A 12,721-nucleotide genomic window follows, 5' to 3' on the forward strand; every position below is an offset into this window, starting at 1 on the left:
ATAAAGTGCAGGCACGCGATGCATACCTGCTTTTGACTGAAAAATGTACTTGTACACTTTTCAAAGTAAATGTCTGTTCCGAGCGTATGTCTTGGCCTCTTCAAAACAAAATATCAATAGTTCTAACCGTGGGAAACAGAAAACCTGGGTTTTGCATGGAATGCTACTTCTCACTTTAGTTTGTTGTAGTCGGCTAGCTTATCAACTCTTCACGTTATCTATATCTATTGTGCTATTCTCGAATTTCAGAATTGCGTATCAAGCATAGTTTTAGCTCAGTTGAAGACGGAGATAATCATTTCCAAAACAGTTTTTCAAAACCTCCAAAGTATAGAGCATCTTCTGTAGACCGTATGAACATCTTATTCGCACATTTCCCATGGCTATTCAGTTTCTCTCTCCCATCTGCTTTATATTCCAATCGCTGTCTGCTGCTGATCCGCAGTCCGGTCTAGTTCATACGATTCCATACTTTGCTCATTGTTCCGTGGTTCCCCGACACATCTGTTGTTTAAAGCCGTTTTCCTGACTCATAAGTACAGGTTGACACTCCGGAAGCAACAACTCCAGCGTAGATTGAAATGAACACATTGCACCTCTCGACGTAACACTATACAAACCTACTCAAACTAGAGCACGTCGTAGTCCTTGTAGAATTATGGGAAAAACCTACATGAACCTGTGCGCTCAAACTCAAAATTGATTATCTACTCATTTCGAACCAACTTCTTTTGCGACATCGATACGAGGTGAGTTTTAATTCGTAATAAAGAACTAAACGCAAGACCTATAGAGCTCTTTCCAACAACTGCCTCGCCACAACAGTAATTGAAACCTGGCATTCTAGCCTTCCTTTCAAGCAGTCGTTACAATAACCTATTCAACTATATACAATAATGACCATTCTGGACACAAGGGACTATTTGCATTTTGCTGAAATGTTACGTCAAAATCCCTTGTAAAAGATCTCCCCCCCCAAAAAAAAAAATATCAGAACGCCTATACACTTTTTTCCAATTGTAAATTGTTCTGATTTTGAAGATTTTACAAATTTTCAAATAATAAATTTGAGAGCCCTTTTGCCGTGATGCTGTCTTTGCATCTACTGTTGGGTACTCCTTCAGGTAGATTTATCTGTAAGGGAAAACTGCAGTAGGGCCTATGTAATATTTGAGGCATAGATGTTAGTAGACTTATAATCGACAGTATGCTGCGGAGCAGTGCAGCACCGACATAGGTAACAACGCACACACAGACAGTGGCTTGCTTTCTATGTATAATACGCCTGAAGCATTCGACCTCGTTCTTTTTTGGCGTTGTTTATTTATAAAGTTTGTACCCTATTTGTTTCTATATGTTGGAAATGAAACTGCATGCTTGGTAATCCACAATCCAAGCACCTTCTTTCTTGGGCACCCACCGTGGTCGCTTGTACTTTTTCAGGGAGTTGGACCTGTTCCGTAACTTTGGTCCAGGCTTAGTTGTGCACGCCCTACAACTTCGTTTCCTCTAGTTCCCCGTGAGGTTTGAAACGTCTGTGTGCTCCACTGTAGGGCGCGTGTGTCATGTCCGTTCAATTTCACCTTGTACTTTTTGCGTGTTATTGGCCCCTTCTTCGGTAGGCGGAACAAAAGGCCTGTCTTAATCCCACTCATATCTTTGAGCGACATTATTTTAAATTCTTCTTTAGAAATGCATCGTCATTCAAAATTAATGAAGGGAGGAAATCAACAGGAGAAGCCTATCAAAAGCTGAACCAGGTCTTGTTTCTAAAAATACTGCCATATTTTTTTCACCCGTAAAAGAATCCCTATTGCCCCTCTCCAAAGAAAGGTGGTAGCCTCTTTTCTCAATTGCAGGCGCTTTCAATAAAAAGGCAACATGTCGGGGGGCAACTCCCCCACAGCCCTCATCCCACCCCACCCCCGCCGGATACGCCACAAAAGTGTGAGGCCAAATAGAAACAGGTTGGGGGAGAAATTAGATCGTCAATTAGTATAATGGTGATGTAACTTAAAGGTAAGTTTAATCTGCCCAAAAGTGTTGGCCTTTTGCGTATTGTGCAAGATTCATGATTTGACTGCGTGAAGTGTTCTGCGCCACTCCATCTTTGCACTATGCTGTAGTCCCGACTAAGCCAACATGTATTCTCCGTCATACCGCCCCCATGTGAACCACAAAAATCAAATGTTAAGATATTTTCAGTTGCTAAGATGACGGGTTAGAGTTTAATATACTTTCTGTGACTAACCTGGAACGATTTTTTCCCTTCGGGTTTAGTGCACCATTGTCGGCTATTATTTAAAATCTGTAAACAGATGGAAAAGAAGTGAGTTAACCCTACATCAATATTATAGTTAACACTTTAGATATTACTCATAACTTTGGATGAAGGCCATGCCTCCATCTCTCCGCAGATCTGTCCCCGGCGGTGATCTATCTACCCAAGAATTATGACAGCAGAGTTTGCAGACAGCCAAGTTTACTGCGACTCCTGCATGACTACAACCGAGACACGTCTAACTTTACTCGGTTAATTAGCCCAATGGCAATCGACTTGCCTGGCAGTTTGAACCTGCACCGCCTTGTAGGTCAACCGATTAGGGAGGGAATGTAGCTGTACTTTATAGTCCGTGGAGGGAGGTCTGGATGTGATTTAATTGGCGGACAGCAGCTCCTTAAAGCGTGCTCCGGGGAGCTTGGCCAGATTTCCTGTCTCTTCTGAGGGAAACACGGGGTCCTTGCTTACCGTCTGAATGCCATTCTTACATGGTGAGATTCAAGGGAAGATTTTTAAAAAGAACATTAACACTGCCAAGAAAAGACAAGTCCCAACTACCTGAGGTGTCATCAGCCCGCAGTGATCACAATGCGAATGGTTAAAAGGTGTTCAATACAACATGATGGATTTGAAGTAAGCCCGTTGCGAATACGTGTACACACGATCTATTGCTGCATAGTTACGTATGCAGATGTCGCAAACATACGTAAATGCATAATCTCCAATATACTGCAAGGTTTGTCAATTTAATGTCCCCGAGAAAATGTTGGTCCTCAGGGGCTGTGATGACTCAAATCTTGCAAGAGTTCATTTGTTAAGTTCACAATGCGCCCAACAAGTGGTCGTTTAGGGTGTTATTTTCTATATATAACAAAAGAAAGGAAGAAAGGCGGGGAAGGAACGGTAAAAAGTACTCTTCTCTTCTGGCCCGACGGGGTGCCACGGGTATTTAAATATTGTTACCTTATTGACCGAGCATCTATAGTACGTAAACGGTGCCAGTTTGGTGGGCAATAGTACAGTTTGGGGTGCGTGATAGGCACAAGTTGGCAATAGTACATTTAGGGGTGAGTGTACTTTCTTTGGTGTTTGCACGGTTTGTGAGACGATATGAAGGCCACGTACTTGCCTGTTTGCCGTTACTGCACAGCGCATGTGTACACGGTCATATATTCATTTACGCGGCGTTCCGAGGAGTCACTACCAACATGAGTGAGGTTTTGCGCACTGACCCACCTCAGGTGTGTTAGCTTCGTTGTGATTGGTCATCTCAGTGGCTCTTTGCATAAGTGCTTGTTCCAGTGGACTACTCATGAACCAATCATGTACAAGGACAGCAAAGACAGTCATTGATAATAACTGCATGCTACTAGCGATCGACGTTAGCATCGCAAGCAAGAGGTACCCGCTGGTATAAAACTGGTGAAATATTTTGGAATTAACAGAAGCTGTTTTGTCAGAATCTGCAATAAATTCCCAGCGAGGAGCTATATTTTATCGTAGATTTCCCCCAAAGCGAAATACTCTGCTGACAAATTCGTAAGCAGCAGCCATCTCAAAGTGTACTTTGCCTACCGGATAGTTGAGCGTTATCACTAGCTTGGAATCACCTGTGTTAGACGAGTGGCCTCGAGGTTGATTTGTATCGATCAACAGTATTTCAACCCTGGCACACCAGCGCAAATTCCGTCTTTCACACAGAAACTAATTTTGTCAAATAGCAGACATGGTGCTGGTTGATCTTGTCGTATTTTTGGTCGTTCTTCTTGCTGTTTGCAACTTCATGAGCTGGAGAGCAAGAAGGCATTTAAACCTACCCCCAGGACCGCCATCTATCCCTCTTCTTGGCAATTTCAATGTCTTCATGAGCAACCGGCCAATCTACAAGGTACTCAAGGAGCTAGCAGACAAGTATGGAAGCATTTTCTCACTGAAGCTGCCCATGGGTCGCTTTGTGGTCCTGTCCGAGGTAGATGTCATACGGGAGGCCTTTCTGCATCGCTCGGAAGATTTCTCGGGCCGCCCCTATGTGTACTCTGTCAGCCTTATGACTCGCAATAATTGTGGCATAGCTTTCAGTGACTACAGTCCATCTTGGCGCATGCACAGACGAACGACAGCACTCGCAATCCGGAGGAACATGAAAGGGTACAACTGCATGCCGACCTCAGCTAAGATTCAAGAAGAAGTCGCACAATTGAATAAGTTACTGTCCAAGAAAGATGGCATGTACACTGACATCAGTGCGGAGTTGAATCTGTCTGTCCTTAATGTCATTTGTGACATGACATTCGGACAGCGTTATGAAATCACGGACACAGATTATCAGCAGATGCTGGATTGCAACAATAAGTTTGCCGCAGTCTTAGAGCCCGGGGATCCCATAGACATCATTCCAGCGCTCAAGGTAACTTACTTTTATTGACTTTATAATTCCTGCATTCAGTCTACCGTCTTATCAGTTGTCCCTTGCGGTTTTAAATTGCCTTTAATGCCTTATGTTAACAAAACCCGCCTTATCTTGGGATGTCGGTACTCTTCCTTGGGACGTTAACAAGGTTTGATAAAACACGGGTGTTGTCTGGCAGTCTGTTCACTCATTTTGCTCATTCCTATGAGGATTTGTGTGGATCTGGCAATTTTAGGAAGTCGCTGGGAGTTGTTTCTCTGAATTGAAGATTTTTTCGGATGATATTAAAGAGAAAGATGAGATCGAACTTGGGGGGGGGTTGTCAAATATTAACACGTAGACACTGCACCTGAAACTGTGTCATGGCATCACTTCTCTGTGTATACCCACTGAATAAATCGGGTTTTTTTAAATTTTCAAATAAAAATGAACTTGTAAGTGTTAATTTACACTGATCACTCCATAACAGCATAAAAGGAAACATGGCAAAAAGCTTGTTGCACACACTATAAAAAGCTATTCTTATAATTGACTTGAACGCGGCGAGTGAATGAATACTCCAAAAACGAACAATACAATAACTTTAAAAGGCCCCGGGTCCATTATCTGCGTAATATGTCACAGGATATAGAGCAGATGACAGCTGTGACTGCTCTGGTGTGTGAAAAACGTTGTGTTGAATCACAGTTTGTATCGATAGCACAATAGATGCCCATAAAAAGGCATAGCGCTTCACAAAGTGGAACAATGCACCATGCTTCACGGCACTCAAAACCTGACAATAGTGAAAGTGCAGTGGTATCTCACTTTATCACTCGTGTATTGACAGTTAACAATACAAATTGAGCTAGAGCAGCCTTCCTGTGTTATTCAAAACAATGTGTGGGAACAGCATGGCAACTTGTATATTCAAGTCTACACAACATGATTTATTGCGTAGCACCATTTTATTTAAATTTGTGAGGGTTATCGTCATAACATTGCCGGTACGTATACCAATACCAAGAGTCTCATTTACATGTAACAAGGACGTTTTACTGGAGGTTATTTTTATACTTTTAAATTTGTTTTTTAATAAAACCAATTCAATCTATGAAGTCGTTTGGTGCTTGACTGATAGGATGATATTTACAACCACGCTGTGACTTGTCTCGATCGTTCCCACACTGCAGGCAACTCTATAATCTATACTTTACAGACGAGTACATTATCTCGAACGACTCGACTTCATGTCCTTTGATTGGATTTGTACACCGAGGAAAACGTACCCCCTTGAACTTTACCCTTGACTTTTCATGGCCAATATTGACTATAACACCAAAATCTCTTCAAAACCCGGTCACACACTTGATTTCTGAAAAGTCGAGTTGCAGACGAGTGTGTAGGTCAACTTGTCGACTGGAGATAGTCGGCCATTCTGATAGCTTTGCACTTATATTACAGTTGCCTGCACTGCTCTAAGCAGTGCTCATTATACAAGGCGACGTAAGACGGGGTTTTCATAGGTAGGTTTGCTTTGAAGGTGAGTCAAACGGTGGCATTCGTTGAGTCAACTTTGCTCAGGTGTTAGTGTGAAAACGTCACTCAATAAAACCATACACCGTGGGAAACCCACACAAGTTAATACACTATCAATACCAATTTGATAGTCATTATTCCCTGATAGGCCATGCAACTGACAGCAAATTCAAGTTCTTATACAAATAAAAAAAGGTGCTCTAAAATGCTTATTTTCACATAACCACTTCCTAATACGTTTCTCGTTGAAAGAGGCATCAAGAAAAGGGCCATTGTTTTTCGGCATTTGACACAAGCTTTCCCAAAGACTCGAAGAAATCAAATTGAATGTAACTTTTTGTTTTTAATGTGCCTCGTTTTTCCTTTATTGTTTGTTTATTATAATTAACATTTGCTTTGAGGCTATATTGATACCACATAAGATTAAATACACGATTCACTTTTGTTTGAAGCTGTCATTCCCACGCTAGTAACTTCTTTATATTTTCGCACCGTAAATTTTTTGAACCATTTACTTCTAAAATTGAACAGCCTGGCAAAATGAACAAATCTCTCCTTTTGACCGTATTTTTGCCCGTTATCCTGTTGGCTTCGTTTTTTTTCGTGTATCCAAGTCAAGTTCAACGGCATAGAGTCCATTCATCTCAATGATGGCTTCAATCTGAAAAATCGCTACAGTAAAGAACAACTTTTCACATCAAAAGGGACATTTAGGATTAACCTTGCCCCACATAACAACAATTAGGGCTTAAAGTATGATCGCAGGCAAAGCCATCAGAAGACTGGCTGTTTTTGTGATTGTGTAAAGTGCAAGTGGGGCTAATCTTTTTACAGGGCTTGAGGTTAAACTAGGGTATAGTTGAGGACTGTTGCACCAGGATAAGCCATCGAACTCCAAGTTAAAATGTACTCTTGTAAAGCCATAAAAGCCTGAGTAACGTTGAAAATGTGTCATGATTGATTCATATTCAGTTTGGGTTTATTTTGACCAAATTCCCAGACATCCCTGCCTGTTTAATCGTAAATCATCAAAAACTGAAAAGGAATATTTCAATGATCTTTTATAATGCGTTTTTTTTTAAATTTATTTCTCAGATCTTCCCAAGCAAGAAACTTCGTATGGTTCAAGAGATCATCGAGACACGTGACTCCATTCTGCAGAAAAAATACGACGAGCACTTCCGTACCTTCGACCCCAACAACATCCGGGACTTGACCGATGCCTTCATAGCCACCATGCTTGAAAGCACTGATGGAGATTGCAAAGGCGTACTCACTGAAGATCACGTTGTCATGGCAATGTGGGAGCTTTTCGTTGGAGGGTACGAGGCCACATACAAATCACTTGTGTGGGCAATAATCTACGTGTTAAACAATCCACAGGTAAATGATAATACAAAGTTTTTGCTGAGCACTTGTTCTGGGTTCAGATTCTCTACAAATTCAGCACCAATACCATTCACAAACTCTACGTTGAATGCACTGATTCATGTATCCCAATAAGCTCGTTAATCTACTTCTCTGCATCAACATCAGCATCCCAGGTATCCCATCAATGTCAGTACTGCCATGACTGTCACTGAATCTCATCTGAATGCTGCATAGCATACAACTGCAAGCAAAAAGTTATACAAGTCACCCTGTCTTATGACATACCGATCGACTCAAGATACTAAGCATCAAATTGGTTAACATTCCACCGTGAAATCGATGCCGTGTGTTATGTCAGGGATAATTCATTTTATGAATGCGGTTTCCAATGTTCTTTCTTTCGCTCTTTTTATACAGTATAGGCCGACTGCAGGCGAATTAATTTGCTGAGGTTTTTGCAAATACATTATTGTATTTGCGATACTATTCCAACATACACTAAATAATCTCGTCCTCTTACTCTCTTAAATTCCTTTTTTATTAGGTACAAGATAAGATTCAACGTGAACTAGCACAGAAGATTGGGACACGCTTGCCTGTTTGGGACGACCGTCATGAGCTTCCGTACCTGGAGGCGACCATATTGGAGACATTACGTTGTAGTTCTTTCTCTTCGATGAATGGACCAAGGAGGACAAGATGTGATACCAAGTAGGTCCAAACACATTTGGCCAAATATGCACTGGCATATCGTGAAATCACATTAGCCTTTCAACATGGTGTAATATTTACTGAATCGAATACCCAGACGTTGCAGATTAGACACGAAAAGCGTAGGGCAAGCTTTGTCATCGTCTTCAAATAAATAGGTCTTCCTGCAAAGGACATGGATGAAAAGTGGACTTGGAATAATTGAACATCTCTCTTTGTAAAACGATTTCTTGTACCGTGCAAATGCTACCAGCATACTCTCTATTCTCTACTAAGTTAATGTCGTCCTTGTCTTTGATAGGGTGCAAGGATATGACATACCCAAGGACTCAACAGTCTTTTGTAACCTGTGGTGGGTTCATCACAATCCTAAATATTGGAAGCATCCCATGAGCTTTCGGCCAGGTGAGTCTAACAAATCAACGAAAACGCCAGCGGTAACAGTGTTAAAAGATGTCCAATCTGCCATTGTGATGCCAACTGGCACTGCCTGTTATCTTTTATGGAAATCGTGAACCTAATAAATGTAACCGAGGGACGCAGCCTGCAAGTGCTGTGAAATGCCAAGCACGCTCAGAACCATTTCCCCATGTCGGAATTGGAATCATCAGTCTCAAAGGTTATCCCTTTTATTACTCCTCGCCCGTCTTTCAGTTGCTTAAAATATCTTCTTACGGTGCACATATCTCTGTTAAGACATGTATCAGTAAAGGGGAGGTAAATAACTTTTGGGTAAACAAATGTATGCGCTGAATGAGTATTAAAGTCTGAATAAACTTTTGATTTGTGGGACAATCGTCCAAATTGACGTTTCCCGTTAAGCTGTGTTCTCTAATTCTAAAAAGCCGGTGGAGAAATACTCCTTTGGTTATATGCTTTGAACCACGGTGCTTACAAAAAAAATTGCAGCGTTTTGATTACTGGTTCCCAGCCTCATGACAAGATTACAAAACAGTTTGTCGGACTTTTTTTCTTTTTCCCTTCCTAGAGCGCTTCCTAGACGAGGATGGCAAAGTTTTCACTCCCAAGAGTTTCATGGCATTTTCCATCGGCCGCCGAGCTTGCCTTGGGGAGAACCTGGCCAAGATGGAGCTGTTTATGTTCCTGGGGGGCATCCTGCAGCGCTTCCAGCTGAAGACGCCCGCTGGGGAGAAACTCCCCGACACGGAGCCCATGCCAGACATGATGAGATCACCCAACTTTTTCAAAGTTCAGATTGCTTGTCGTTGAAGAAGCTATGGTTGTGTAAAGACTGATATTGGTTGCTTTCATGTAGGGTTTGTAATATCCACGTTGTGAGTACACATGAAACAGTCATTTGCGAAAATAATCTGCAAATTGCGGAGGCCAAACATCGTACATTTGCCCAACTTATCACAGAAAGTCAGAAATGAGAGAGAGATGTGTAAAATAGGTAGTGAAGGATAAGATGTGTGGTAAAGTTGGAACAGAGAGTCTCCATGAAAAGGATTCGTGTGTGGTAAAAAACTCAAATTACATTATGAAGGCAGTGAATGTTTGTAATAAAAGTAATGAATCTTAATGTCTTTCCTGATATTACGGTAACTATCCACAGTCACACACTGTCTGAAGGCAACACGCCTTGTTAGAGAAAAATAACATTGAACACCTTGAGCAAAATTAGAATTGTCAGAATTGCTGGAATCAAGTACATAACGTAAGGTGTCGAAATAAATAAGTCACAAGAAACATAAGGTTTCTCGTTTCGGTTTAGACGTCGTGCTACTGCTGTGTCAATTCCTTAAACGTATTACTACTTGAGTTGGTATACCAGTTTAGACAAGGCCGAATTCTTTTTGCTCATAGAATTCAAATACAAGTCCGTGTATGTCTATTTTTGTAAATACTTGTAAATAGCATTTATTCTGGTGTGGCATTGTTTTCAATAATGCGTGTCAATACAAGCATATATATTATTCACAACATTGTAATAATGAATGTCTTGTGTAGATTTTCTGGAGCAAAATATATTTTATATCCGGTGCACTAAGATATTCAAAGGATGTTTCATATTTACTTTACAGCGTTACATTTCGAAACACTTCTATGGCTGGTCATCCTTGATATGCCAGCGACCATTGGTTCGGGTTAAGACTTTCTGTAAAATATAAAGCAAGTTAAGTGCAATTAGGATGCATAAACCATTTTGATCGCTGCATTTAAATGCAGATTGATACAAAATGATTGAAATAACACGGTCAATCAAGTGCAATTAGGGTGCATAAACCATTTTCATATCTGCATTTAAATGCATATCAATAAAATGATTGAAATAACACGGTCAATCAAAAGAATTAGTTACAAACAAAAACTAATTCTATATATGGATGGAATTTATGGCAACTCTATAGAAAGATGTTGCAAGTCAATATCACAACTTGGTATTTTTAAGGTTTCTTAAGTTAGGTATTCGAACTAGTATCAGAAAAAGCTTTCTGATTTATATCAGCAATTTTGTCGTACCAGCACATCATCTCTTTGCTTGAGAACCGAATTTGAACGGAATTCAGCGCTTCGAGAATCATCACTTTAGTTATTTCCATATAGCGAGTAGTGTTCATACCCACTAATCATGCACTAATGAAGTCTTATTACTTGCTGACCTACTAAGCGAAGAATGTCATCAATGAATAAATTCATCAGTGGGAGTACTTACCATAAATACTCTCCTTAATTGAACGCTGACAGATTATGTTGGTGGCTATACTTAGGACATATACCCTACTTAGAGCGTGTTAAGACAAAACGAAATTCCCTACATATTCCCGCAAGGCTTTGGGAATCAAGCTGCCTCGTGTGCTTTATTTTCCACGAATGTATGAATGGAATACGGTATGTCCCAAAAATGGCACGGGCAATACTGTCAAATTTTAAACACAGAATGTCAACTGGCGGTATTTATAGCTTACATCTTAAAGAAGACACTCTAAGTTTTCTTGGTCTATATTTCATCTCGTTTACTTTTGATCATCTAGATATATGCCCCAGTAAACACGAGAAATCAGAATTGAGTTTGTGCCGCTTTCAAGTCCGATCACTTGACCTATAATTAAAATAAAACGAGCAATTCTTGTTTGCCAGTTGATTTCAAAGGAGATGCTGAAGCTCCACACCCAAGAACATGCTGAGGAGTAATCCTATTTTTCTGATTTCATGTATGATTATTAAGACATCGTTTTTGTTGCGTGAATATAGCAATTTCTGTGTCGAGTCGATCATAAGTCCCTGCAAACCAAGTCTCTTGCAAGTCCACCACAAGACATCCATTTACAATCCAAGTCACAAGCTGTGACTGGTGCTGTGGAAGGACCTGTGATTGGACTTGTGAAAGAACTTGCGATGGACTCAGTACAACATAACTTTTAATGATTCAGTTTGTCTGCCAAAGTCCCATTCATCGACTATTTATGTGCTTTCGTATATCCTAAACGGCTGAACAAATTTGGAACTTTGTAACAATTATGAAAAGTTAAGTTAACACGATTAAAAGTTATCAAAGTGTCAATTTGTTGACTGCATTTCTGTGATGCAGAGTTCATTGTGTTTACACTGTACTAATTTCATTGTCAAAGTCATTATTATATGAGTGACTTGCCAAATTAAATCTAATGGAATTCGTGGAATGAAATTATTTGACAGTGTAATTGCAACCAGTGCATATACTGTTACTGTTACAGCTTGAAAGACTTCCAGGTGCAGAAAATCAGAATACCGTTTCGAAATCTTTTTCTTCTTAGTGGGATTTTTCCACTGCTTTGAGTTTTCAGATAGTGGGCCTTTTCCGTAACATTTCAAACATTTCACTCAAAATATAAAATCGTTCCGTCAGAAACACGTGACAGTATTCACTAACACTCTTTTCAAAATCCTTCTCCTATGTTAAACTCCTAAAAGTGATATTATATTGATCACATCCATTAGCTGGAATTTGCAGTGGTAGGTAAATCAAATTAACTTCTACTTTTTATAAACCCAAAATTCTAAAATTTACAGAATAATTTTCGTAGTATTTTATTTTTTTTGCGGTCGAGTCATGTACCGGTAGTAAGTTCTCTTGCAATGCATAAAAGGAGTAGCTGCTAATTTTGAATAGAGAGAAAAGACTTAGTGAATGCCCGCATGTAACCTTTCGCAACATCGCCTAAGACGGTAGACGACCTCTTCAGAATACCCGTTGACCTATCGGTACAGATGTAAAGGGGAGTCCCCTAGGTACCTGCATCGCTTGACTAACAGTCTCAATCTTGCTTTCTTCTCCTTTTATCTTATGCCCCAATTCTATAGAAATACACTTCTGATTTGCCACATGTGCAAGCCTGCGAAGCGCACGCCGCGGCAAGACTGGTATTTTGTTGCTCTGGTAAGCTGGCTTTGCTGTTTCTTGGAGTTATTGAGGTGGAGCGTGTGGC

The 12,721-nt window shown here is 40.4% G+C and overlaps 1 protein-coding gene across 1 annotated transcript; it reads left to right on the forward strand.

Moving 5' to 3' along the window:
• The first annotated feature begins 3,513 nt into the window (after nt 1-3,513).
• On the forward strand, nt 3,514-12,021 carry LOC110982751 (steroid 17-alpha-hydroxylase/17,20 lyase-like). The gene is made up of 5 exons (XM_022241387.2): nt 3,514-4,688; nt 7,305-7,592; nt 8,125-8,291; nt 8,593-8,696; nt 9,280-12,021. The coding sequence occupies exons 1-5, from the start codon at nt 4,008-4,010 to the stop codon at nt 9,519-9,521; spliced, it is 1,482 nt and encodes a 493-aa protein (XP_022097079.2). The 5' UTR covers nt 3,514-4,007; the 3' UTR covers nt 9,522-12,021.
• The last annotated feature ends 700 nt before the right edge of the window (nt 12,022-12,721 follow it).

The sequence above is a fragment of the Acanthaster planci genome, linkage group LG18 (assembly GCF_054643075.1).
Source record: "Acanthaster planci isolate LZ-2023a linkage group LG18, COTS_SCS, whole genome shotgun sequence".
NCBI classification, from domain to species: Eukaryota; Metazoa; Echinodermata; class Asteroidea; order Valvatida; family Acanthasteridae; genus Acanthaster; species Acanthaster planci.

Bases quoted from the DNA above. Each gene is read 5' to 3' on its own strand.
- LOC110982751 (XM_022241387.2), top strand. From the start codon at position 4,008: ATGGTGCTGGTTGATCTTGTCGTATTTTTGGTCGTTCTTCTTGCTGTT. The intron at 4,689-7,304 runs GTAACTTACTTT...TTTATTTCTCAG, and splicing joins ACATCATTCCAGCGCTCAAG to ATCTTCCCAAGCAAGAAACT. The intron at 8,697-9,279 runs GTGAGTCTAACA...TTCCCTTCCTAG, and splicing joins TCCCATGAGCTTTCGGCCAG to AGCGCTTCCTAGACGAGGAT.